The sequence below is a fragment of the Geotrypetes seraphini genome, chromosome 7, assembly GCF_902459505.1.
Source record: "Geotrypetes seraphini chromosome 7, aGeoSer1.1, whole genome shotgun sequence".
Classification (NCBI taxonomy): domain Eukaryota; kingdom Metazoa; phylum Chordata; class Amphibia; order Gymnophiona; family Dermophiidae; genus Geotrypetes; species Geotrypetes seraphini.
Genome location: NC_047090.1, coordinates 18,315,626 through 18,341,718, shown reverse-complemented (window position 1 = coordinate 18,341,718; position 26,093 = coordinate 18,315,626). Strand labels below are relative to the sequence as shown.

At 43.0% G+C, this 26,093-nt stretch overlaps 1 protein-coding gene across 1 annotated transcript in view; it reads right to left on the bottom strand.

Moving 5' to 3' along the window:
* The window catches only part of LOC117363668, a 33,796-nt gene extending 12,682 nt beyond the window's left edge, over nucleotides 1-21,114 (bottom strand). The window contains exon 1 of the mRNA XM_033951774.1: nucleotides 20,538-21,114. Within this exon, the coding sequence (XP_033807665.1) occupies nucleotides 20,538-21,052 (515 nt within the window). The 5' untranslated portion in view covers nucleotides 21,053-21,114. The remainder of the gene's footprint in view (nucleotides 1-20,537) is intronic.
* Nucleotides 21,115-26,093: the final 4,979 nt, after the last annotated feature.

Genomic DNA, 26,093 nt, shown 5'->3' with positions numbered 1-26,093 from the left:
GAGACAGGTGGCAGGGAGAGAGACAGAAAGAAAGACAGACAGACAGGAGGCAGGTAGAGAGATAGAAAGAAAGAAAGACAGGGAGCCAGGGAGACAGAAAGAAAGACAGACAGGGGGAGAAAGAAAGAGGGGAGAAAGACAAATGGGAGAAAGACAGACAGGGGGTAGGGAGAGAGACAGAAAGAAAGACAGACAGGCAGGGAGAGAGAAAGAAAGACAGATATATAGAAAGAAAGAAAGAAAGAAAGAAAAATTCCTAAGTCTACACAGCTATTCTAGCACCCATTAATGTAATGGGCTAAAAAACTAGTACTGTATATATATAAAGGCAGAAGAGTTTTTCCAGAGAGAGATGATGATCACTTAAATCTAATTTGATTGGCTGATCAAAGAACAAGATTGATGGTGTGTGCTACATGAGGTGTTTCAAAGATGCCAATGCGCCAAATGCATGTTATAGTCTTGCATTCTCGGCTCAGTGATTTGTCATTTCCCTAATGAATGCAAGTTGGGATCGTTATGCACTTACACTGGGACTGAATGTACTAACTTTTTGGACTGTTCATGATATCTCCATAGACTCTTGTGGAATTAATTGTTTTTGATATAATAAACGTAACTGTAGCTTGGAAACCAGACATCTCACTTGCCTCTTCTGTATCTCTGGCATATTTCGAGGCAAGACCGTTTCTTCCTTCTGGTTTGTTTTTCCAAATCCCACAAAGAAGACTCAAATATAAAACTGAACAATCTATTATAGTGCAGTGTTTTTCAACCGCTGTTCCGCGGCACACTAGTGTGCCGCGAGATGTTGCCTGGTGTGCCGTACGGTGCAGACACTGATTAGGCCTCAGGCTGGGTCCCGCACGCGCTCCCATGAGACTCCCCCGGTCCCCGCTGCTGTTCAGTTTCGATCTTCTGCTCTGACGCAACCGGAAACAGGAAGTTGCAGCAGAGCAGAAGATTGAACACTGAGCAGCCGCGCGTGCGTGGCTCTTTGGGAAAGCGTGCATGTCGCCGAAAAACAAAACCTACAAACTAAGGTGAGGCGAAGGGAGAGAGCTGGCTAAACAATAGGATCGATTGGGCAGGCGAGTGGTGGCTGCGGGGACCGTGCGATCGCTCGTGTTCCCGGCTCAAATTGGAAGGAGGGAGTGAAAGGGAAAAGGATTCTGGGCCAAGGGGATGAAGACGGAAAGAAAAACCCACAGCAGGAAAGAAAGGGAAGGACAGGCAGGTGAGCCAGATGCTAGAAGCAGGGGGGGGGGAAGAAAGAGGGAAAAAAGCTAGATGGGGTTGAAAAGAAGAGACACACTGGTATGGAAGAGGAAGATAGGGGAAATCTGGACACAGGAAGGTAACAGAAAGAGGGGAAATTATGTGCATGGGGCATAGGGACAGAGACATAAAGGGGACATGCCATGGGGATGGTATATGGACACAGGGGGGGGCAATGACAGATACATAGGGAAGATATTAGAAATGGAGAAAATAGGAGCACAGAAGCGAGATGGTTTGTGGGGATGGGACAGGGACCGAGCTCGCAGGCTCCAGTGGCTTGCAAATTACATTGTAACGTGCCATGAAAATAAAAGGGAGGAAGGTAGATAGATAAGCCACGTGAGAGGAGCTGAAGGGTAGTAGAAAGGAACAGATGGTAAAGGAGGGAGGGAAGGGTGGTGGTGGAAAGGAATAGGACAGACATTGAAGGAGGGTGGAGAGGAACAGACCCCGAAGGGAAATGTGGAAGACAGAGTGGGAAGAAGACAGATGCCAGACTATGGGGGAGCGGAGGGAAGAAGATGGGTGCTAGACCAATTGGGGGGGGGGGTGAAGGGAGAGGCACAGTAACAGCAAATGGAAGACGTAGATAGAAGACACACAGTGGATGGAAGGAATTGAATGAGAAGATGTGGAAAGCAGAAACCAGACAACAAAGGTAGAAAAAAAAATTATATTTATTTATTTATTTTTTGCTTTAGGATAAAATAGTATATTAGTTGTGTTGATAAAAATTTATAAACAAAGCCCTGCCAGCTGAACATCTCTTTCTCTAGTTCAGCAGCAGGAACTTTGATTTATAAGAAAGGAATAAGCTAAATATTACAGTACTAAGGCTTATATGGATGCAGCGGGGACGGTGACGGGGCGGTGAATGGGATGGCAGTGGCGGTGACGGGGCGGTGAAAGGGATGGCGGTGACGGTGACGGGGCGATGAAGGGAACAGCTGTTGACAAAGAGCTACGTGTGTGTCTTTCTTCGATTCCAGCCAGAATATCAGCTTTGTGTTCAGCCAAACAGGCCCAGGTTTCGCACTGAATAAAGTATTTTATAATTTTTCACTATTCTGTTTACTTAATATTTCATAATAAAGTAATTATAAAATACTTTCTTTGTGTTTATTTGATTCCTATTCAAGAGAATTACTTTATATATAGTCAATATAGGCAGAGTTAAATTTTTTAACATTTTCTAATGGTGGTGTGCCTCGTGATTTTTTTCATGAAACAAGTGTGCCTTTGCCCAAAAAAGGTTGAAAAACACTGTTATAGTGAATTGGATTAAAAACCAGTTAACATATAGACAGAACATGTTAATAAATTGAATTCACTCTGAAAAAAGAAAGGTGATTAATAAATGACTCATATTGATTTAAGGATGGTTTTGTTCAATATCTTTGTGAGCCAATTTGTGGAGGTGTCCGGAAAACAGGATATACTAATGCTCGAAGTATGGGAAATAAGATTCTGGATCTAGAAGCTGTAATGGAAGAAGAGGAGTTGGATATACTGGCGATATACTTGCTGTGAACAAGGCTGCCCTGTGAACTTCAATAAGATAAGTTGCTCAACATTTCATATTCAGCTCTTTTCACTGGTTTTCAGCATTATATCTGCTTAATTTCTCTTCTCCTCCCTGTTTCTTACTTTAAAAAAAACAACAAAAAAATAAACCCTTCTCTTTCCTCTGTTAAAACTTATTTCCTCCTCATAGGAATAAAGGTAAGACTTTATTAACTCTAATTAAATCCTGGTGCCTGTGGCTCAGGAGGACTAAAGTAGGGAAAATCCTGTTATAAATCCTGTGTTTTAGGGTAGCCACTGATTTGTTATAAAACCTGCATTTCTGTTTAAAATACTGTGTTTTAGGTGGTGTAGAGCCTATATTTCTGACTTACTAGTTTTTAGCAATTGTGTCTGACTAGGTGGAGAAGGGAGGGGCTCTGATTTACTTCTAAGGTTAACTGCATTATCTTTGGGACAGTGCTGTGAACAAGGCTGCCCTGTGAACTTCAATAAGATAAGTTGCTCAACATTTCATATTCTGCTCTTTTCACTGGTTTTCAGCATTGTATCTGCTTAATTTCTCTTCTCCTCCCTGTTTCTTACTAAAAACAAAACAAAACAAAAAAGCACAAAAAAATAAACCCTTCTCTTTCCTCTGTTAAATCTTATTTCCTCTTCCTCTTCATAGGAATAAGGGTAAGACTTATAGTCCCACCATATATAGAGACCCAAATAATCAGGACTACTCAAATCAAGTCACTTCACAACCAATCAAGATGACCTTTATTCTATGCAATCACTGTGGTGCTTTAATTCCAAGACATACTATTTGGAGGCTTAAGGCTTGCCCCATCTGTCTTCAACTTGCTAGTATTAAGGAGGAGCTCTGCAAACTTAAACAGGAATTGAATACAATTAAAGCAGCTTTCATCACTCCACAAAATCATACCAATTTACCACCTCTACCTCAAAGAATAAAACAGCCCAGGAATGGGTCACAGTAGACTCAGGAAGACTGCGACATGTAACACAGAAACATCCACCTTCACAAATATTACCTCTACAGAATTCCTTCGCTCCACTAGTGCACTGCGATACTCAAGAAAACAGAAGGGAGGTGGGACTGGAACCAATGAAGATAACTCAAGAGAGCAAGCACACCCTAAGCACAAATAAAAAGGCCAAAAACAGAAAACTATTACTGTTGGGGGATTCCATCATCAGAGGCATTAACCTTGGAACACAAGGCGAGGAGACCAAAATAGTGAAATGTCTTCCAGGATCCTCAGCTACCAGGAGTTCCAGGCAAATACAGACTATAATTAAGGAAGAAACTAAGGATTTTAACACTGATGTTGTCATCCACCTGGGAACAAATGACCTGGCCAACAACTCCACACTTGCAGCACAGAAAGCTTTTTGGGAGCTTGGTGAGGGCATGAAACCTTTTATAAATACTTTAGCTTTTTCTGAAATACTGCCTGCATATGGAAAGGGAGAGCAAAGAGTGAAAAACACAGAAGACTTTAATAGATGGCTCAAAGCCTTTTGTCATCAAGAAGGCTTCAGGTACATAGGAGGATGGGGAAATACATGGAAGGACAAGAAGCTATATTGCACTGATGGGCTACATATTACTACAGCAGGAAAAAGAAACCTTGCAGAGAAATTTAGACAATATTTTTCTAGGTATTTAAACTAGAAGGTGGGGGTGGTGTATGTACGAAGGACAATTATAGAGACCACCCCCGGCAAAAGAAAAGATGTGATAGTAGTAAAGACTGCAACATAAGCAATATCAGCAACTCATTTCTTAGTATTGCAATGGAAAGTGAAACGAAACAAAAATCCATACGAAAAAGGAGATTATCGCTGAAAAATAGCTGGAAAGCGATGACCACAAATGCTCGCAGTCTAAGCAACAAAGTTCATGATCTGCAAGCCCTGATGTTAGAGGCAGAACTAGATATTGTCGCTATCACAGAGACATGGTTCAGTGAATCACATGGATGGGATGCAAACAAAGGTGGAGGAGTAGCTCTCTATGTAAAGATCAATATCCAAGCGACCGAAATGCAAGGGACCTGGGGAGAGGAAGAAGCGATATGGATTGCTCTGAAAAGAGAAGATGGAACTTCTGTCTATGTGGGTGTAGTCTACAGACCTCCGACTCAATCGCAGCAAATTGATAAGGATCTGATTGTGGATATCCAAAAGTTTGGAAGGAAAGAGGAGGTTCTGCTGTTGGGAGATTTCAACCTGCCGGATGCAGACTGGAATGTTCCGTCTGCAGAATCGGAAAGAAGTAGGGAGATTGTGGATGCCTTTCAAGAGGCTCTGCTCAGACAAATGGTGACGGAACCCACAAGGGAAAAAGCGATATTGGATCTGGTCCTCACAAATGGAGAGAGTATCTCTAATGTTCGAGTGGGTGCTCACCTGGGAAGTAGCGATCATCAAACGGTTTGGTTTGATATAACAGCTAAAGTGGAGAGCGGCCGCACGATACAAAGTCCTAGATTTCAAACGTACGGACTTTAATGCTATGGGAGAGTACCTGAAGAAAGAGCTGTTAGGATGGGAGGACATAAGAGAAGTGGAAAGACAGTGGTCTAAGCTGAAAGGAGCGATAAAAATGGCTACGGATCTTTATGTGAAGAAAATCAATAAAAACAAGAGAAAAAAGAAGCCGATATGGTTCTCCAACCTAGTGGCTTAGAAAATAAAGGCGAAAGAGTTGGCGTTCATGAAATATAAAAAAAACCAAGAAGAGGACAGCAGAAAGGATTGTAGGGTGAAAATGAAAGAAGCCAAGAGAGAGATACGTCTGGCGAAAGCACAGGCGGAAGAACAAATGGCTAAAAATGTAAAAAAGGGAGACAAAAATTTTTTCAGATATATTAGTGAAAGGAGGAAGATGAAAAATGGAATTGCTAGGCTAAAAGATGCTGGGAACCAATATGTGGAAAGTGATGAGGAGAAAGCGAATGTGCTAAACAAATACTTCTGTTCTGTGTTCACAGAAGAAAATCCTGGAGAAGGACCGAGATTGTCTAGCAAAGTTACACGAGAAAATGGAGTAGATTCTGCGCCGTTCACGGAGGAGGGTGTTTATGAGCAACTTGAAAAACTGAAGGTGGCCAAAGCGATGAGACCAGACGGGATCCATCCCAGGATACTAAGGGAGCTCAGAGAGGTTCTGTCGAGTCCTATTAAAGACTTGTTCAACAAATCTCTGGAGACGGGAGTGATTCCTGGGGATTAGAGGAGAGCGGATGTGGTCCCTATTCATAAAAGTGGTCACAGGGATGATGCAGGAAACTACAGGCCGGTGAGTCTCACTTCAGTTGTTGGAAAAATAATGGAAGTTTTGCTGAAAGAAAGGATAGTATACTTCCTTGAATCTAATGGGTTACAGGATCCGAGGCAACATGGCTTTACAAAAGGTAAATCGTGGTAAACGAACCTGATTGAATTTTTTGATTGGGTGACCAGAGAGCTGGATCTAGGACATATACTTGGATTTCAGCAAAGCCTTTGATACAGTTCCTCATAGGAGGCTGTTGAACAAACTTGAAGGGCTGAAGTTAGGACTCAAAGTGGTGAACTGGGTCAGAAACTGGCTGTCGGACAGACGCCAGAGGGTGGTGGTTAATGGAAGTCGCTCGAAGGAAGGAAAGGTGAGTAGTGGAGTCCCTCAGGGATCAGTGCTGGGGCCAATCCTGTTCAATATGTTTATGAGTGACATTGCTGAAGGGTTAGAAGGAAAAGTGTGCCTTTTTGCAGATGATACCAAGATTTGTAACAGAGTAGACACCGAAGAGGGAGTGGAAAATATGAAAAAGGATCTGCAAAAGTTAGAGGAATGGTCTAATGCCTGGCAACTAAAATTCAATGCAAAGAAATGCAGAGTAATGCATTTGGGGATTAATAATAGGAAGGAACCATATATGCTGGGAGGAGAGAAGCTGATATGAACGGACAGGGAGAGGGACCTTGGGGTGATAGTGTCTGAAGATCTAAAGGTGAAAAAACAGTGTGACAAGGCAGTGGCTGCTGCCAGAAGGATGCTGGGCTGTATAAAGAGAGGCGTAGTCAGTAGAAGGAAGAAGGTGTTGATGCCCCTGTACAGGTCATTGGTAAGGTCCCACTTGGAGTATTGTGTTCAATTTTGGAGACCATATCTGGCGAAGGACGTAAGAAGACTTGAGGCGGTCCAGAGGAGGGCGACGAAAATGATAGGAGGCTTGCGCCAGAAGACGTATGAGGAGAGACTGGAAGCCCTGAATATGTATACCCTAGAGGAAAGGAGAGACAGGGGAGATATGATTCAGATGTTCAAATACTTGAAGGGTATTAACGTAGAACAAAATATTTTTCAGAGAAAGGAAAATGGTAAAACCAGAGGACATAATTTGAGGTTGAGGGGTGGTAGATTCAAAGGCAATGTTAGGAAATTCTACTTTACGGAGAGGGTGGTGGATGCCTGGAATGCGCTCCCGAGAGAGGTGGTGGAGAGTGAAACTGTGACTGAGTTCAAAGAAGCGTGGGATGAACACAGAAGATTTAGAATCAGAAAATAAGATTAAATATTGAACTAAGGCCAGTACTGGGCAGACTTGCATGGTCTGTGTCTGTATATGGCCGTTTGGTGGAGGATGGGCTGCTGAGGGCTTCAATGGCTGGGAGGGTGTAGATGGGCTAGAATAAGTCTTAACAGAGATTTTGGCAGTTGGAACCCAAGCACAGTACAGGGTAAAGCTTTGGATTCTTGCCCAGAAATAGCTAAGAAGAAAAAATTAAAAAATTTAAATTGAATCAGGTTGGGCAGACTGGATGGACCATTCGGGTCTTTATCTGCCGTCATCTACTATGTTACTATGTATATATCACGGAGACATGGTTCACAGAGAACCATGACTGGGATGTAGTTATACCGGGCTATAAGGAAAGACAGGGTAGGAAGAAAAGGAGTCATAGCGTTATATGTTAAAGATCATATTAAACAATAAATATAGAACACTCACGATGATGTAAAGTGCATAATCTATACTCAACCAGAGGGAAACGACCTCAATATACCCCAGAGATTCAATTAATAAGTTGAAACCATTTTGGGGTTAAGGTATCATCATTGGTCCACACCTCTGTTGTGAATACCTATTTTATGTGTGGTTTAATTATCTTTAATAAATAATTATGTAATTAAATATTTGTTTCTCTCATTTTTCAGGATTTTGAAGGTTTCTATCATGTCTCCTCTAAGTCGCCACTTTTCCAGGGAGAATAGACCCAGCTTTTCAAATCTGTCAGCGTATGAAAATTTTTCCATACCTCTTACCAATTTAGTCGCTCTTCTCTGGACTCCCTCAAGTATCACCATGTCCTTTTTGAGGTACGGCGACACAGTACTCCAGATGCGGGCCCACCATTGCACGAAACAGCGGCATGATGACTTCCTTCATCCTGGTCGTGATACCCTTTTTGATGATACCCAACATTCTGTTTCCTTTCTTTGAGGTCCTCGAGGGCCACAGTCCAGTCGGGTTTTCAGGATTTCCCCAATGAATATGCATGAGATCTATGTGCATGCACTGCTTTCAATGCATATTCATTAGGGAAATCCTGAAAACCCGACTGGACTGCGGCCCTCGAGGACCGACATTGGACACCCCTGCCCTAGAAGAAACTATTGGCCGACCCGGTGGGTCTTGTCATACTTTTATGCACCTTTGGCAGAAAGTAAATTTTGGGCCCAAAACGAACTTAGACTTTATTTTTTATTATGCCCCTCCACGTCTACTGTATAAAAGCAGAATTACTCAAAAGCCTGTTGTCCGGTACTGCCCACAAGTCATATCAACCAGCTTGTGTTCATTATCAGTGGTCAGTGAACTCTGCGCTCTACAGGCTGCATCCCCCACTACAATCATGACTGAGGCCTGTCCTCCTATCTCCCAAACTATTCCCCTGTGCTTCCATGGAATGGGCAGCCAGAACATCTCTGCACATCCTGAGAAAATAGGTATAAATATGCCCCACATATAAAGATTGCAGCCTTATGTATCTCACTACCTATCTATCATGAAAACTGGCCAGAGGGATTTACCTGTCCACACCAACTGGAGTTAGGCAACTAATACCCCAGTTCAACTTCATATCTGAGTCTTATGGAGATTTCTGAGGTGTATCCTTAAAGCTGGAGACACTTGCAGATGACGACTGGTTAAAAGTTACATCGGGGAGTGCTAGAGAGGTAAAATTCCTAGATGTCTTAAAGGACTGCTTCTTGGAGCAACTGGTCTGGGAACCGACAAGAAGAGGTGCTATTTTAGATTTGGTCCTTAGTGGAATGCAAGACATAGTACAGGAGTTAACTGTGTTGGGTCCGCTGGGAAGCAGTGATCATAATATGATCAAATTTGAGCAGATACCGGGAGTAACATCGCAAAAGAAGCCTACTATAGGGGTGTTTAATTTTCAAAAGGGCAACTATGATAAAATGGTTAAAAAGAAGTTAAAAGGATCAGTGCAAAGGTTAGGACTGTAAACCAGACATGGATGTTATTTAAAAATGTCGTCATGGAAGCCCAGACCAGATGTATTCCACGTATCAGCAAAGGTGGAAAGAAGAGGAAATGAGAGCCGGTGTGGTTAAAAGGTGAAATGAAAGAGGCTATTAGAGCCAAAAAAACATCCTTTAAAGAATGGTGAACAAATCCAAATGAAGAAAATAAGAAGAAACACAAGCACTGGCAAGTTAGATGCAAAGCATTGATAAAGATAGCTAAGAAACAATATGAAGAGAAACTTGCAAAAGAGGCAAAAACTCATAGCAATTTTTTAGGTACATCAGAAGCAAAAAACCTGTGAGGGAATCTGTGGGACCGTTGGATGATCAAGAAGCGAAAGGGGCGCTCAGGGAGGATAAAACCATAGTGGAAAGACAGAATGAATTCCTTGCTTCGATCTGTATGGAAGAAGATGTAAGAGATCTATCTGAACCAGAAATGGTTTTCAAGGGTCATGATGCTGAGGAACTGAAAGACATCTCGGTGAATCTGGAAGATGTACTGAGCCAAACCGACAAGTTAAAAAATGATAAATCGCCAGGACTGGATGGTATTCATCCCAGGGTATTAAAAGAACTAAAAAATGAAATTGCTGACCTGCTGTTAGTGATCTGTAACCTGTCGCTAAAATCGTCCATAGTACCTGAAGATTGGAAAGTGGCTAATGTTATGCCGATTTTTAAAAAGGGCTCCAGGGGAGATCCGGGAAATTACAGACTGGTATGCTTCACTTCAGTGCTGGGCAAAATGGTAGAAACAATTATAAAAAATAAAATTGTGGAACACGTAGACAAACATGATTTAATGAGACGGAGAAAGAATGGGTTCAGCCGAGGGAGATCTCCATTCTCCTTCCTTACCAATATGACTTTAGACCCAACTTCAGCACCGAAACCCTATTGGCCTCATTAATCTCAAAGGTTCAACAACTTCATTCTCATAATAAATTTGCCTTTAACATAGAAACATAGAAAAAGCGGCAGAAAAGGGCTATAGCCCACCAAGTCTGCCCATTCCAAGTATCCCCCCCATGAATTTACTCCCTTAAAGATCCCACGTGAGTATCCCATTTTTTCTTAAAATCCGTCACGCTGCTGGCCTTTATCACCTGGAGTGGGAGTCTGTTCCAATGATCCACCACTCTTTCGGTGAAGAAGTACTTCCTGGAGTCGCCATGAAACTTCCCTCCCCTGATTTTCAGCGGATGCCCTCTGGTGGTCGAGGGTCCCATGAGCCAGAAGATATCATCTTCTGACTCGATGCGTCCCGTGATGTACTTATACATTTCAATCATATCTCCCCGTTCTCTTCTTTCCTCAAGTGAGTACAGCTGCAACTTCTTTGGTCTTTCTTCATACGTGAGATCCTTGAGCCCCATGACCATCCTGGTGGCCGTTCGCTGAACCGACTCAACCCTCAGCACGTCCTTTCGGTAGTGTGGGCTCCAAAACTGAACACAGTACTCCAAGTGAGGCCTCACCATGGCTCTGTACAACGGCATCATAACATCAGGCCTCCTGCTGACGAAACCTCTGCAGATACACCCCATCATTTGTCTTGCCCTGGAGGAAGCCTTCTCCACTTGATTGGCAACCTTCATGTCCTCGCTAATGATCACTCCTAGATCGCTTTCCGCCGTGGTCCTAACCAAGGTCTCACCATTTAGTACATAAGTTCTACGTGGGTTTCTCCTGCCCAAGTGCATTATCTTGCATTTTTTAGCATTGAAGCCTAGCTGCCAAGTTTTTGACCATTGTTCCAGCAGCGGTAGGTCGTGTGTCATATTATCAGGTAATAAGCTTTTGCCTACTATGTTGCAAAGTTTGGCGGCGTCGGCGAACAGTGATACCCTTCCTCTAAGTCCTTGCGTCATATCTCTTATGAATAAGTTGAATAGAATCAGGCCCAGGACCGATCCCTGCGGCACTCCACTGATCACGTCCGATACTTCGGATGGGGTACCGTTCACCACCACCTTCTGAAGTCTACCGCTCAGCCAATCCCCAACCCATGTAGTTAGAATGTCTCCTAATCCCATCGATTTCAGCTTGTTCAGTAATCTTCGATGAGGGACGCTATCAAATGCTTTACTGAAGTCCAAATATACCACGTCCAGTGACTCTCCGGCGTCCAGTTGTCTAGTAACCCAGTCAAAAAAGTCAATCAGATTAGATTGGCAGGATCTACCCCGGGTGAACCCGTGTTGGTGTGGATCACGCAGTTTTTCTTTGTCTAGGATTGTGTCAATATTCTGTTTGATCAGTGTTTCCATGAGTTTACACACTATAGACGTGAGACTCACTGGTCTATAGTTTTCTGTCTCTGTCCTGCAGCCCTTTTTGTGGAGTGGGATTACGTTGGCTGTTTTCCAGTCTAAGGGGACCCTTCCTGTGCTTAGGGAAAGATTGAAAAGAACAGATAATGGTTCTGCCAAGACTTCCCTTAACTCTCTGAGCATTCTGGGGTGTAGGTTATCCGGCCCCATGGCTTTGTTTACTTTGAGTCTTGAAAGTTTGCCGTAGACACTACTGGGCGTAAATTTAAAATCTTGAAACGGATCTCTTCGGTTATCTCCCATCTGCAGCTGTGGACCAGCTCCCGGCGCTTCGCGGGTGAACACTGAACAGAAGTATTGGTTTAGTAATTCTGCCTTCTCAGAGTCTGATTCTGCAAAGTTACCGTCCGATTGCTTCAGGCGTACTATCCCATCTTTGTTTCTTTTCCTGTCACTAATATAGCTGAAGAAAGATTTATCCCCTTTCTTAATTTTCCGTGCTAGCTCTTCCTCCATTCGGAGTTTGGCCTCTCTGACTGCTATTTTGACAGCTTTGGATATGTCTAGATAGTCCTCTTTTGCCCCCTCTCTGCCTAAATGTTTGTAGGCGATAAATGCGTCTTTTTTCTGTTTAACTAGGTCTGAAATTTCTTTACTGAACCATTGGGGTCTTTTGTTTCTCCTGCGTTTACTTACTGTCTTTATGTATCGGTCTGTTGCTACGTGTAGTATGGACTTCAGAGATGACCACATATCCTCTACATTGTCAGTTTTTGCTTGTTTATGTAGCTCCTGATGGACGAAATCTCCCATGCGGTTGAAGTCTGTGCCTCTAAAGTTGAGAACCCTTGTTGCTGTGTTTGTTTTTGGGAAACCTTTCTTGAGGTTGAGCCATACCATATTATGGTCGCTGGAGGCCAGTGTGTCTCCTACTGAGACTTCTATGACGCTATCTCCGTTGGTGAGAACCAGGTCTAGTAGTGCCTGGTCCCTGGTGGGCTCCAATACCAATTGCTTGAGACGTGCACCCTTTATGGAGTTTAATATTCTTCTGGTGCTACCCGTAGTCGCGGAGAGTGTGTTCCAATCTGCATCTGGCATGTTGAAGTCTCCTAGCATTACTGAGTCCCCGCGCAGTGTGATGTCCTCGATTAATTCCATGTCTATGTCCTCCTATTGCCTGGGAGGTCTATATATCACACCAAGGTATAGGCATTTTTAATTTCCTCTGGCCAGGTTCACCCAGAGGGATTCCCCAGTGTATCTAACATCTGTGATTCTGGTGGTTTTGATGCTTTCCTTAGTGTATAGCGCTACTCCTCCTCCCAATTTACCCACTCAGTCGCAACGAAGTAGGTTGTACCCTGGTATAACCATATCCCACCCATGCGATTACGTGAACCAGGTTTCGGATATCGCTATCACGTCAAGATCGGCGTTTGTTATCTCAGTCTCTAATTCTAGAATTTTATTGCCCAAACTGTGTGCATTAACATACATGGCCCTCCATATCTGTGAAGAGTTTACTTTATGAGTTAGTGTGGCTCCTAAATTATCAGTGATATTTCTCCCTGAATTATTGTGGATATCATTGGTACTTACCTTAGACTTGGTAGTGCGACTTACCTCCTCAGGATGGTTTCTTACTGCTCTGGAATATAAGTATGTACCCTCCCCCAACTTACCTAGTTTAAAGCCCTATGGAGTAGGAGGGCCAATCTGCAGCATTTGACGTTGTCCATCATGATATTCTAATTTTCCACTTTCTGAGATTGGCATTAACTCTACAGTCCTTGACTGGTTCTTGAAATTCTTACGCTCCCGCTCTTACACTATTAATATGAATGGCACCTCATCCTCTCCTTGGAAACCGACTTGTGGAGTCCCACAGGGCTCACCTCTATCCCCTATTCTCTTCAACATCTATATGTCCTCCCTGAAACTCCTCCATCTTTCCCCCCTGGAAACACTTTACACCTATGCTGATGACATCCTTGTTCTCCTTGAGACCGACTCGAACCTCATCAACCTCTAAAAGAGCATATCCTCATGTATAACAAACCTCCAATCCTGGGCCCTCACCGTACAAATGAAACTGAATGAGTCCAAAACAAAACTACTTTGGCTCGGCCCAAAATTAGATCAGCTACCCACCCTCATCCCACTGTCCTCTGGCACCACATTGCAGCTTGAGTTCTCTAGCAAAGTTCTTGGCATCATCATTGAGTCTACACTATCCTTCTACGATCACCTTAACTCCTTGATAAAAAAATGCTTTTTCAGCTTTCACATGCTGTAACCCGTACTGTGATCTGACCGGGACTCTACAGCACCCCGAGTGGTTACAAGAAATAATAGCACTCGCGTGTGACCCGGCCTGGAGTCACCCTGCAGGCCTGAACTGACACCAATAAATACACAAAATCAAAAATTCTCCCAAATAGGTTGAAACGAAAAATGCTTCACTTTTTTTATTCCTGGTAAAGCATAAAAGTCAGGGTATTGTATGTCAAAACAAAGCAGGTAAGTAGCAAACAAAACTTCCATAAGTTCAAATTCAAAAGCAAATGCAACAAACAGTTCCAAAGAATAAAGTTCTAACTGCTTTCTTCTTATTACTTTTTTTTCAGCTTATCCTTCCCTGAGGTTAGGCTCACCTCAGAGCTCAATGCAACCTGCTCCCAAATAGGTTGTCCAGTTCATCAGCAAAATAGAGTTCAAGGCACTAGATTCACTGCACGCAGTGCTCAACAATAAAGCCTCTGGCAGCCATTCATTATACTGCCAGGTAAAGGAGAGTGCCATAGGTTTGCTTTAATTTTATAGCTATTACATAGCCTACAAAAATTCCCTCCCAGGTAACTGCAAACCTCTCCCTACTTGACACTTCCAGCTTCATGAAAGCAAAAGAAAACCACAAAAAGATTCAGGTCAGCAAACAGTTTCTTCAAGCCAACAGAGTTCCAAAACACACTCACTGTTTTAGGTTTAGCACTTGCAGCTGGTGGAAAAACCAACCTCCATGGCTTCCTCACAAGGACTCATTTCCTCAGGCAGGTTGTCAAGTTCCATTGGGAGTTCAAGCTCAGATACTGATCTCTCCAGCATGTCTCCAGCCTCCTGCACCTCCATGGGTGTGGCTGGTTCGCTCCTGTTTGGCCCAAGGAGATTCTCAGGGAGGAAAGGTCTCAACCTTCTCCTTAGCCTGCCTGCCTGCTTGTAATCTACTGCTGGCTTTTGTATATTTGGGACATGTCCTAACCTGGCTGATTCAGCAGTCCTCAAGGTAGCTCTAGAGCTCCTCTTGTGGTGACCTGAATACTGCTGGTCTAGTGGATTTTTGTGAATTTTAGGTTCCCCCTGGTGGTCAGCCTGAGAATCAGCCAAATCCACACTGGAATAGCCTTTAAACACTCCCTTCCGGGTTTTACTATGTGTCCTAGCAGGAACTTTCGCTGGAACCAGGGCAGGCACGATGCCTGTCTGGTTACAATGCTGAGGAAAGCGAGATCCTGCTTCCATCAACACTTTGCTGTCCTCGTACAATCCATCATCCTTTTCAGACTAGACTATTGTAATTCCATCTACTTAAGCCTAACAAAGACTTCAGCGGATTCAGAATACCGCGGCTAAATTAATCTTCGCAAAAAGTAAATTTGACCATGTCTCCCCACTCCTGTCCAAACTTAACTGGCTTCCAGTAGTCTCTAGGGTCCACTTTAAATGTGCATGCCTAACTTTCAAGATCCTACACGGCATCCTTCCTCCCCTCATCCCACTATCTTGGAATTCCTCGAATCCTAACAACACTAGATCCACCCAAAAATTAAAACTATCCTTCCCCTCATTAAAAGGCATATCCCATCCAGGAAAACTAGGGACATCCCTCTCCTTCAGAATTACAGAGCTCTGGAATAAGCTTTCTACCCCACTTTGGAATCTGGGCACCCTCCAACTTTTCTGAAAACATCTGAAAACTTGGCTATTCTCAAAAATGTAATATTTACTCACTGTTATTATACTAAGTTTTTCTAAACTTTCTCTATACTGTCCTGTATCCCTCATTGGAGTTCCTTCTCTATAGCATTCCCTGTAAACCGTGCCGAGCTCTACGAGTGTGGAGATGATGTGGTATACAAACTTAAGGTCTAGTTTAGTTTAGTTAATAGGAAGGTTCTGATGTGTTAACCTCGTAAATAATTGAGTAAATGCCTTATCCCAATTATTAGGAGCATAGATGTTACATAATAATAACTCTTGTCTATGGAGGGTCACTCGAGCTATTAAGTAGAGGCCCTGCGGGTCCGACCATACTTTGAGTAATGACATTCAACCCTTTCCTGTATAAAATCAACGCATCTGCTTTCCTGTGAGATTCTGGGACTTCCAAAACTTCACCCACCCACCAGAATTTGAGCTTCAGATGTTCTGCAGTAGGCAAATGGGTCTTCTGCAAAAAGGCTATGTCAATCTGTTGGCGATTCAATGCCTGTAATATTTTTTGCCTCTTTACTGGAGAAACAATACCATTAACGTTCCGTGATACAAACTTAAGTACCGGCATAATCAAAAGAAACGTCTAAGTCCGTTTTGGGCTTAAGTCGCAAGTTGCCCAAAGTTGGACACAGGAAAAGGTCCATTTTCAAAAAAATACAATCAACATTTTTTTTTCTGGGAAATCGTCCAACTGTACGTTCTGCCGTCTGATCGTCCAGACCACTAAGTCATCCATCTTTATACCCCAAATTCGTCCAAGTCACAAACGCCCAGAAAAAGGCCTTTTGGGCATGGGAGGGGCCAGAAAAATGATGGACTGGACACCCAGACATGGCACAGCTCTCTGATCAGTACAGCAACTGAAGTATATAGCAACTGAAGAGACAAAGAAAAAACTAAAATCTGTGCAAGCAGCTCTAGGAGGCCCCAGGAGCAGAAGATTAGCACCCATCACATGGTCCATCCAAGTCATGAACCGGAAGCCTCTCCCACTAATTGGTTCACAAAATCCAATGCCTCTGAAGCCTGATCAAAGAAGCGGAACCTGCCAGCATGTTGAATTTTGAGGCGTGCTGGATAGAAAAGCGCAAAAAGAATCTTCTTGTCGTGCATTCTGGACCAGGCACCCACAAACTGCTTCCTCTTAGCTGCTAAAGTTGCAGAGAAGTCTTGAAAACAAAGAATTTTCTGGTTTTCATAGCTCAGGGTACCCCTCACCTGGGTTGCCCTGAGTATCTCCACTTTATGTGCATAATTGCTCAACTTGAAGATAACCACTTGTGGCCATGTGGCTTCCGTACAGCGAGGCCCCAAATGATGTGCCCTAACAATCCTAAGAGGGCCTGCTGTAGATTGTATCTATAAAGAGTCCATGAGCCAAGATGGTAACTGCCTATCCAAGATTGATTCAGGAATTCCCACCAGGCACAGATTACTGCACCTAGAACGATTCTCCAGGTCCTCAAGCTATTGGACTCATGAAGTAACTACCATCTGAGTATCTTGGGCATGCAGCAAGGAGTCTCCCAAATCAGACATGCGCTGCTGGTAAGTTCTGAAATCTGCCCAAAGATGACTCACCGAATCATCTAAACCATCCATTTTATCTGAGTTTTTGCAGCTGCATGTTTAGAGTGTCTTGAATCACAGCGCGCACCTCCAAAACAATCTCAGCCATCCACGCTGAGCTCGTTGAAGGCTGAGCTCGCGACTCACTCTCCGCCATCTTAGAATCGACCCCGCGCTGCTTCTCACGGTCCTTTTGGGCAGGTTTGCTCACCATGACACACAGAGGCTAGTGCAAAAGACAGTGGAAGCACTCACAAAGTCCATGGATAGCGCTGGGATGTTTTTATTTAGCTGGTAGAGCTTTTAAGGGGGAGGAAAACGATCGTGGCCTGGGAGCTCAGTCCCCCCACACACCCTTTTTTTTTTTTTTATTTATGCATTTGAAAACAAAAACACAAGAATCCTCTTGTTACAGAAATTCAGAGAAATATAAAATGAAAGATGAAAAAATGACATGTTGTACTGAAAAAATTAATAGGTAATAGAGTGCAAATATACCCCTTTTCGATGAGAAAATTTTCCAATATGTAATATACAAATATTTTAAGAATATCTTTAAACTCTTCCTTAGACCACTATTAATTACTTATGGGAAACAAGAAAATTAAAGAAATAAGGAGATCTCAAATAATATTAAATAAATACTAAAAGTAAAGGGCATAACGTGAGTTAATCTGGTCTAAATTTCTCATGCAGCTCAATTCATGACTGAGTTACCTTTTTTGTGTCCAGAAAACTACGGAGCTGTTCCGGAACAAAAAAAATGTACTTCATTCCTGTATATTTAATTAAACATTTACACGGATAGCTTAGTAAAAAGGTAGCTCCCAATTTTTTTGTCTCCTCCCTCATACTCAGGAATACTTTTCTCCGTTTCTGAGTGGATTTTGTTACATCAGGAAAAATCCATAATTTCTCTCCCAGGAACAAAGTTTGAAAGAAACGAAAATAAGTTTTCATTATAACATTTAAGTCTTATTCAAAGATTAATGAAACAATCAATGTACCATGGTATTGGATTTCTTCCTGGGAGGTTTCAAGTAATCCAGTTAAATCGTTTAAATCTAACTCTTGTATTTTATCAGGTTGTTTATCTTGAGAATGATCTGGTTTCCTTGGCAAAAAGTAAATTCTATTTATTGGTGGAATCATTTCAGAGGAAAACTTCAGTATGTCCATAAGGTATCTTTTAAATGTTTCAATAATCAAGGTGTAATCAAGGCTAATTTAGGAAAATTTAGTACTCTCAAGTTGAGCCTTCTAGTATAATTTTCTAATTGCTCAATTTTTTGTTAAAGAACAGCTCTGCCCTTAACCATATTTACAGAGGAATTTTTGTAATAAGGAAATTTCTTTATTAACTTGTTAGAACTTTGAGTTAGTTTCTAGTTGAATATTCTGAACAGATGTAAATAGGTCACCCAGTTTACTTACTACTTTGGATATATCATTCGCGGATTTAGTAGAAGCAGCTTTGAATCTCTGGAGCACTTTCCATACAGTATCTAAAGTCACCGCTGAGGAGCCAGGTTTCTCTGCTCCTCGATAGTCTGTTGATTCGGCATCCTAGATAACATGGCTCCTCTCTCTGCATGATGGCGTCGGACTCATCTGGGCTTCAGCCATCTCGCGTTCCTCCCGTCCTGGGCCGGATTAGCCAGTGAACGAGTTGCAGGGGGGGGGACAGAGATATTTCGAGCCCCAAGGCTCCGATGTCTCCTTCCAGTGGAGCAGCAACAGGGGGTTCTCCCTCCCGTAGTAACCGGTGAGCTTGTCAGATACCGGTCTATCTGTGCTTGCCTTGGTGAGGAGAGATCCGCCCGGAGAACACCCTTGTGCTTGCTATGGGGCATAATCTTCGAAAGTAATGTTTTCCGCAGAGAACAAACAAGGAAACACAAGGTAAGATAGAGCTCTGGCACTGAATGCTTTCACGCCGCCGCCATCGTTTCCCGTCCCCACACACCCTTTCAACAAGATGGCATCACATGACCCTTACTGAGATATTTAATTTAGTCAGAGGCATAGAAAGTTAGCTAACTTTTGAATTTGAATATCAAATGTGAATGTGTGACTGTTTCTTTGTGTTAATTTCAATCGATTATATACTGTATTTATATCCCCTCTGCTGGCTTAATGCATGAATTCACAACATTGATGAAGATTATGGCTTTTTTGGATTGTAATTCTGATTTCCCTAAGAAAAGCAGGCCTAAAGTACACCTTTGTACAAAGCCATGATGAAGTACTGTCAGACTGAAACCTGAACAAAGTAAACTTGCTCTTAAAAAAACAAATACAAATTGGCAACTCTATTTTGTCTGGAAACACCAAAAGATGAGAAATTGTGTATAGCAATCTCAGAATTTGTCCAAACCTTTTTACAATTTAGCTACAGTCCTACTGCTTTTACCGCTTACTCCGGCAATGAGTTCCATAGTTTAACTCTATGTTGAGCGAAAAAATATTTGTATGCATTAATTGTGCTACTGTGTAACGTCATACAGCGTTCCTAAGTCTTTGTACTTTTTGAAAGAGTTAACAATTGATTTACATTTATCTATTCCACTCCATTCCTGATTTTACAGACCTGTCATATCCACCTGTCATGGCTCTTCTCCAAGCTGAAGCGCCATAACCTCTTTATGAGTTGTTCAATCCCCTTAATCATGTTGGTCACCCTTCTGTGTACCTTTTCTAGCTCCACTACATCTTTTTTTGAGATACAGCGGCCACACAGTACACAAGGTATAATCTCACCATGAAGCAAAACAGATAAAACAAAGACTGATTTATGACATTCTCAAGCCCTTCACTGGTGCTTTCTATTCCTCAGTGCTGTCCTGAGTGGTCATCAATCAGACTATGGGCTGCAGCATGCTCATAATCTCCGAGATGTCATACCACTTTCTCCTCCCCTTCCTGGGTATGCTTCCAAAATAAGAGGAAGTGGCAGGACCATATTCATTGCAGGGGCTGTGAGCATGCAGTAGCTCTGAATCAATACATTCAGCCACCCACCTGAGCTTCTGCTGCATATTTCAGAAGAGCTGAGCAGATATTAGCAGTTTTTGAAATATGGCAAAATAACATCAGCAAGAAAAAAAACCCACTTAGGGAGATCAAAGCACATTATGATATCACTGAGCATTTGCAAAACTGCCCTGTCATTGATTGATGCTGAGCATTTTGAAAACTCTCTCCAATTGGTTAATCATTGTCTTTAAAGAAGGAAACTAGGTATCAAAAAATGTTCACACATCTCCTTGGCTACCAATTGTACTTCCTATTAAAGACATGGAAGGAATTGGAACCAAAATAGCATGGATGGCTCTTACCGTTTAATGCCTTTAGGAATTTGACCATCGCTTGGTAACTTCTGCTTATTGCACTCTTCCAGACCTTTCAGTGCCCTGGAGATCACTTGTACTTTCAGTTTCTCATCCAGAACCAGAGGCTTGGAAGACAAGATCTTGGAGTAGGTGGTGTCTGCTATTCTTGAAGGGTCTGGTATCGAATAGTGGGACTCACAGTGGGCTCTGTTCATTGCAATTTTGGGTAAAAACTTATTTTCATTACAAACTGAATAATGTTGCTGCCACATTTTGCTTTCTTGATGTTTGTTTGGCCTTGGAGAGAATAGTGGAGGCAGAGACCAGTTTTTGTTTATCACAGAGGGGTTTTCCCAAGGGGACCTCAGCATCCGTTGAACTTCCAATTTAATGTCTATCCAGGGAGCAGCCTGAAACATAAATTTTTTAGTTGCTTTAGGACAAAAGCCTGTTGCTGGTAATTCTTTGTCTTTATACAGGAACTCTCTCTCTGCCAGACTAATTTTTCTGGCTGCAGCCATAGCCCATGCTTTGCCTGTCACACAGGAAAAGAAAATATTGTCTTTCAAATATATATGGACAAATCATCCCTTATTCCCTACCTGAAAGAATCACAGCCCTAATTCTATGCTGGTACTAGAGATGATTTTATAAAGCATATTGGGAGAGGGAGATCTGTGACATCCATTTCTGTAGTTCCTTTATTGACTTTATAGGGATTGGAAAGAAAAAGAAATATAACACAAAATATACCGATTTTTATGACTTGTGAACTTTTACTCTTTAATTGAAAACATAGGTATTAAAATTTTTTCTCCTTTTTCTGAAATGCTCAATAAATCTAATATAATAAAAGCCTAAGCGTGCATGCGCACTCTTACCAGCGTGTTCCCTTTTTCCGTGCGCTATAGGTCCCCGCAGGTAAGAGTGCGCATGCGCACTTCCACACATATCTCTCTCTCTCTCTCCCAGAGCGGATGTCGGCTTCAGGCGGCGCGGAGGCTGTCGGTCGCGGCGGCTCTTGGCGTCTGCAGGCCACGGCAGCTGTCGCCGCCTGCAGGCCGTGGCGGCTGTCAGCGGCTGCAGGCCGTGGTGGCTTGAGGCGGCTGTCGGCGGAGGGCAGACGCGAGGTAAGGGGTGCTGCTGGACAGGGGAAGAGACGGGGGAAAAAAGGATAGGAGGCCTACTGCTGGACGAGGGAGCAGGAAAGTGGTGCTAGGAGGGAAGAAAAAGGAAGGGAGGCCTACTGCTGGACAGGGGGGACAAGAAAGAGGTGCTGCTGGACAGGGGGGAGATTTAAAAAAGGGAGAAGGACTGCTGCTGGATAAGGGGAGCAGGAAAGAGGTGCTAGGAGGGAAGAAAAAGGAAGGGAGGCCTACTGCTGGACAGGGGGGACAAGAAAGAGGTGCTGCTGGACAAGGGGGAGATTAAAAAAAGGGAGAAGGGCTGCTGCTGGATAAGGGGAGCAGTGAAGGGGTGGTGGTGGACACAGGGAAGGTAAAAGGAAGGAAGAATGGGTGGACAGCCGAGGAAAAAGAAAGACAGAAATACAGAAAGCGGCTAAGGAGAGAGAGAGAGAGAAAGAAATAAAGACAGACACACACACATATATTCTTGCACCCGTTAATGTAATGGGCTATAAGACTAGTACATTTATAATGTTATAATGTGCTCAGACCCTATTTGTTAAGCTGAATGTGAGCCACAGGCTTAATGGTAACCATCATAGCACACTTAAAGTTCCCTCATGTTCTCCTCTGGCATTAACAGCTTTTTTCAAAATACAGTATATAGTTGAAAAATTCAAAACTACTTATATTACTATGACGTTGCTATGATTTATTTATTTTTAGTATTTATACACCACTTAACGGATTCAGAATGCCGCGGCCAAGCTCATCTTCGCTAAAAGTAAATTTGACCACGTCTCCCCGCTCCTGGCCAAGCTCCACTGGCTTCTGATAATCGCCAGGGTCCACTATAAATGCGCCTGTTTAACTTTCAAAATCCTATATGGTATCCTCCCTCCCTTTATCCCTCTTTCTTGGAATTCCTCAAACCCTAATACCACCAGATCCTCCCACAAATTAAAACTATCCTTCCCCTCGCTAAAAGGCATTTCCCACACAGGAAATCTAGGGACCTCCCTCCACTTCAAAATCACTGAGCTCTGGAACAACCTTACCTCCCCTCTTCGGAACTTGAGCTCTCTCCAAGTTTTCCGCAAACATCTGAAAACCTGGCTTTTCTCAAAAAATGTAAGTCTCCCTCCAACTTAGGAATCAAGGAAACTCTTATATCTTGGCATCCCAAGTCCTGTAAATTTTCTTCACACTTCTACCTCTAACCCTCTGTTGTAGTTCCTTCCTATTTCTCCTACTGTAAACCGCGTCGAGCTCTACGAACGTGGAGATGATGCGGTATACAAACCTAAGGATTAGATTAGATTAGATTATAGCCTAAGTGGTTTACTCAAGCATTTTTTCCCTGTCTGTCCTGGTGGGCTCACACTCTTTCTAATATACCTGGGGCAAAGGGGAATTAAGTGACTTGTCCAAGGTCACAAGGAGCAGTGTGGGATTTGAACCTACAACCTCAGAGTGCTGAGGTTGTAGCTCTAACCACTGCACCACATATTGGCTTAATGGTCCCAATCTAAGCCATAGCTTGTTTGTGAATTAGTGCACTAAACTGAGAGCTCCTTTTACAAAGATGCGCTAGCAGTTTTAGCGGCGCTTAGTGCTAGATGCTAACACCAGCACTGAGCTGGCGTTAGTTCTAGCCGGGTAGCACGGGTTTAGTGCATGCTAAAATTCTGTGTGCGCTAAAAACGCTATCGCAGCTTTGTAAAAGGAGCCCTAAAACTTAGCTTTATATACCGGGTCATCAACCAGAGGAAACTCGACACACTTAACTATATGCTAAAATTACAAGGAGATTTTCAAAATGTTTAGCAAATAGAAAAGTTTTTAAAGATTTACGGAAGGATTGGAAAGGTCTGGGACATCTGAAAATGAGAGGAAGTTCATTCCATAATTGGGAAAATCTAAAAGCCAAAGAAAGGCTGAAATTCTTGACTTCTTTAATTCCTTTCCTAGAAGGGAGGGAAAGTTTAAATTGTTGAGTGCCTCTTGCAAATGAAAATCTGAAAACATTCCATAGAAGAGGAACAAGAGGAATAAAAATACCATATAAAAATTTAAAACTAATATATACATTTAAACTGCATTGTGCTCCATTCTAAAGCTCCATATTCCTGTAACATAATTGTTCTCTCTTTTAATTTCTCCACTCTATCTTCGACTCAAGCTGGGGTTTGCACCATAGGTCATCAGGAAGAGAAATGCAGCAGTGGAGAGAAAACGGCTTCCTGTGACAGACAGAGGCTGGATTACTCTCCTGCTCTTATGTTGGGTTCTTGCATTAGTCCTGCTCTGCCAACCATGGCAGAAAAGAAAATAATCATATTTCTGGGACAGATTATGATCCAGGCTACTGCATTTCTTCAACAAATGGTGGGATGCGCACTAGTGCTGCCTGACTCACGATTCGAATCGGTTCACCGATTCACTTCAGGTGAATTGATTCGAATCGATTTAAAACAAAACAAAACAAAAAAAATCGGCTTCCCGATTCGGCTGATCCTCCCCCCTTGCCCCCTAAACAGGAGCGGCAGCACTGCTCTTGCTGGCCAACCGCTGCCACACCTGCTTTAGAGGGCGAGGAGGAGGGTCAGTAGGGAAGTGCTGCTCTCCGGGTTCCCCTCTTGGCGTCACACTTCCCCGCGATCCTGCCTCTGATGTCAGAGGAGGGGCGGGACCGCGGCAGAGGAAACAGCTCCGAAGCAGTTTGCAAAGATCGCTAGCACCACGATCTTGTCTACAGGCTGCTCCTAATAAGATAAACGTTGCGGGGAGGCCAGGGGGGGGAGGGGAAGCTGGGCACCGGTGGGACAGGCAGGCAGGCCTTCAGGGGTGGGATGCAGGCCTTCAAGGGGGACAGGCAGGCCTTCAGGGGTGGGATGCAGGCCTTTAAGGGGGGAGGGACAAGCCTTCAAGGGGGGAGACAGGTCTTCAAGGTGGGGACAGGCCTTCAGGGATGGTGGCACAGACCTTCAGGGGGAACAGACCTTCAGGGGAGAGGGGCCCTGGTGTAGAAGTACACAGAGGGAGGGAGAGAAGGGGGGGTTCAAAGAGACATGCATATGCCGGACTTTGGGGGGGGGAAGAAATAATGGGTCTAAAACTAGAGGAGAGGGAGAGAGATGATGGACAATGGGATTTAGGGAGGGAAGGAACAGAAAGGGAGAGAAGTTGGACACAAGGGATGGTGTGGAGGGGAGATAGAGATACTGGATAGGAAGGTAGTTAGGAAGAGAAAGGGAGAGATAGTGGACTCTGGGGTGGTGGGGAAGGAGGGAGAGATGCTGGATGAAAGGGTAGTTGAGAAAAGGTGAATCTGTGGATGGAGATAAAAAAGGAAAGATGCCAGACCTCTGGGGAGGGAAGGGAAACGTAAGGGGGAGAACAGAGATGGCAGATAGATGGTTAGCAAGGAGAAAGAAGGAGACCCAGGCAAGCAAGTTATCAGAAGACAACCAGAGCCTGGGACCAACAAGATTTTAATATTGACCAGACAACAAAAGGTAGAAAAAAATAATTTTATTTTCTGTTTTGTGATTACAATATGTCAGATTTGAAAAGTGTATCCTGCCAGAGCTGGCGATAGACTGTAAAGGTGTGCTAGGATTTAACAGAGAGAGGAAAAGTTCTTTTAGTTTCTTTATTTTGTTTACCCCACAGCGCCAATGTGGTTAGGAGAAGCCAAAGGGGGTGAAGAAGCTTTAAAATAAACCCAACAGGATGTTTGAAAAAAACACCCAATTGGACTGAAAATCGAATTAAAAAACCAATTCAATAGGCTGAATCAAATCAAAATTTTTTTCCTGAATCGGGCAGCACTAATGTGCACAGTCAGCCACAATGAGCTGTCCCCCTCTCATATTGCTCTCAGAAATTTTATTCTTCCAGAATAAATACTAGGAGTACTTTACACCCACCAGACAGGACTTATAGACCTTGGGTTTCTATCACATTACAAACCATAAAATTATACTGTTTTGTCACCTTCTTATCCACCCATCTATCGTTTCCTCTCTCTCACCCACCCAGTTCTCCCTCTTTCTCACCTTACCCATCCCTCCCTTCTTTCCTGCGAGACAGCCATTGGAATGCTTTTATGTTTCACTTATATATTCTGATATTTGTCAACATCTGCTTATTTCTGATCTGAAGGGTTACTTTTAAAAGCTAATAAAAATAAATTAAATTAGCCCAATAAAAAGTATCACCTTATTTATGTTTTATTTCTGCTCATATCAGCACAATGCAAGAAACTATACCTACCAGATTGTACTGAAGATGCAACTTTGACAATGAGCTCTGAGGAATAACAAAACTAAAACGACATCATATAAAATGAATACCAATTCTCTTGCCCTCCCAAAAAGCTCTACTTCACAAATATTTGTTACTTTAGGAGGTTTATAGGTTAAAAACATTA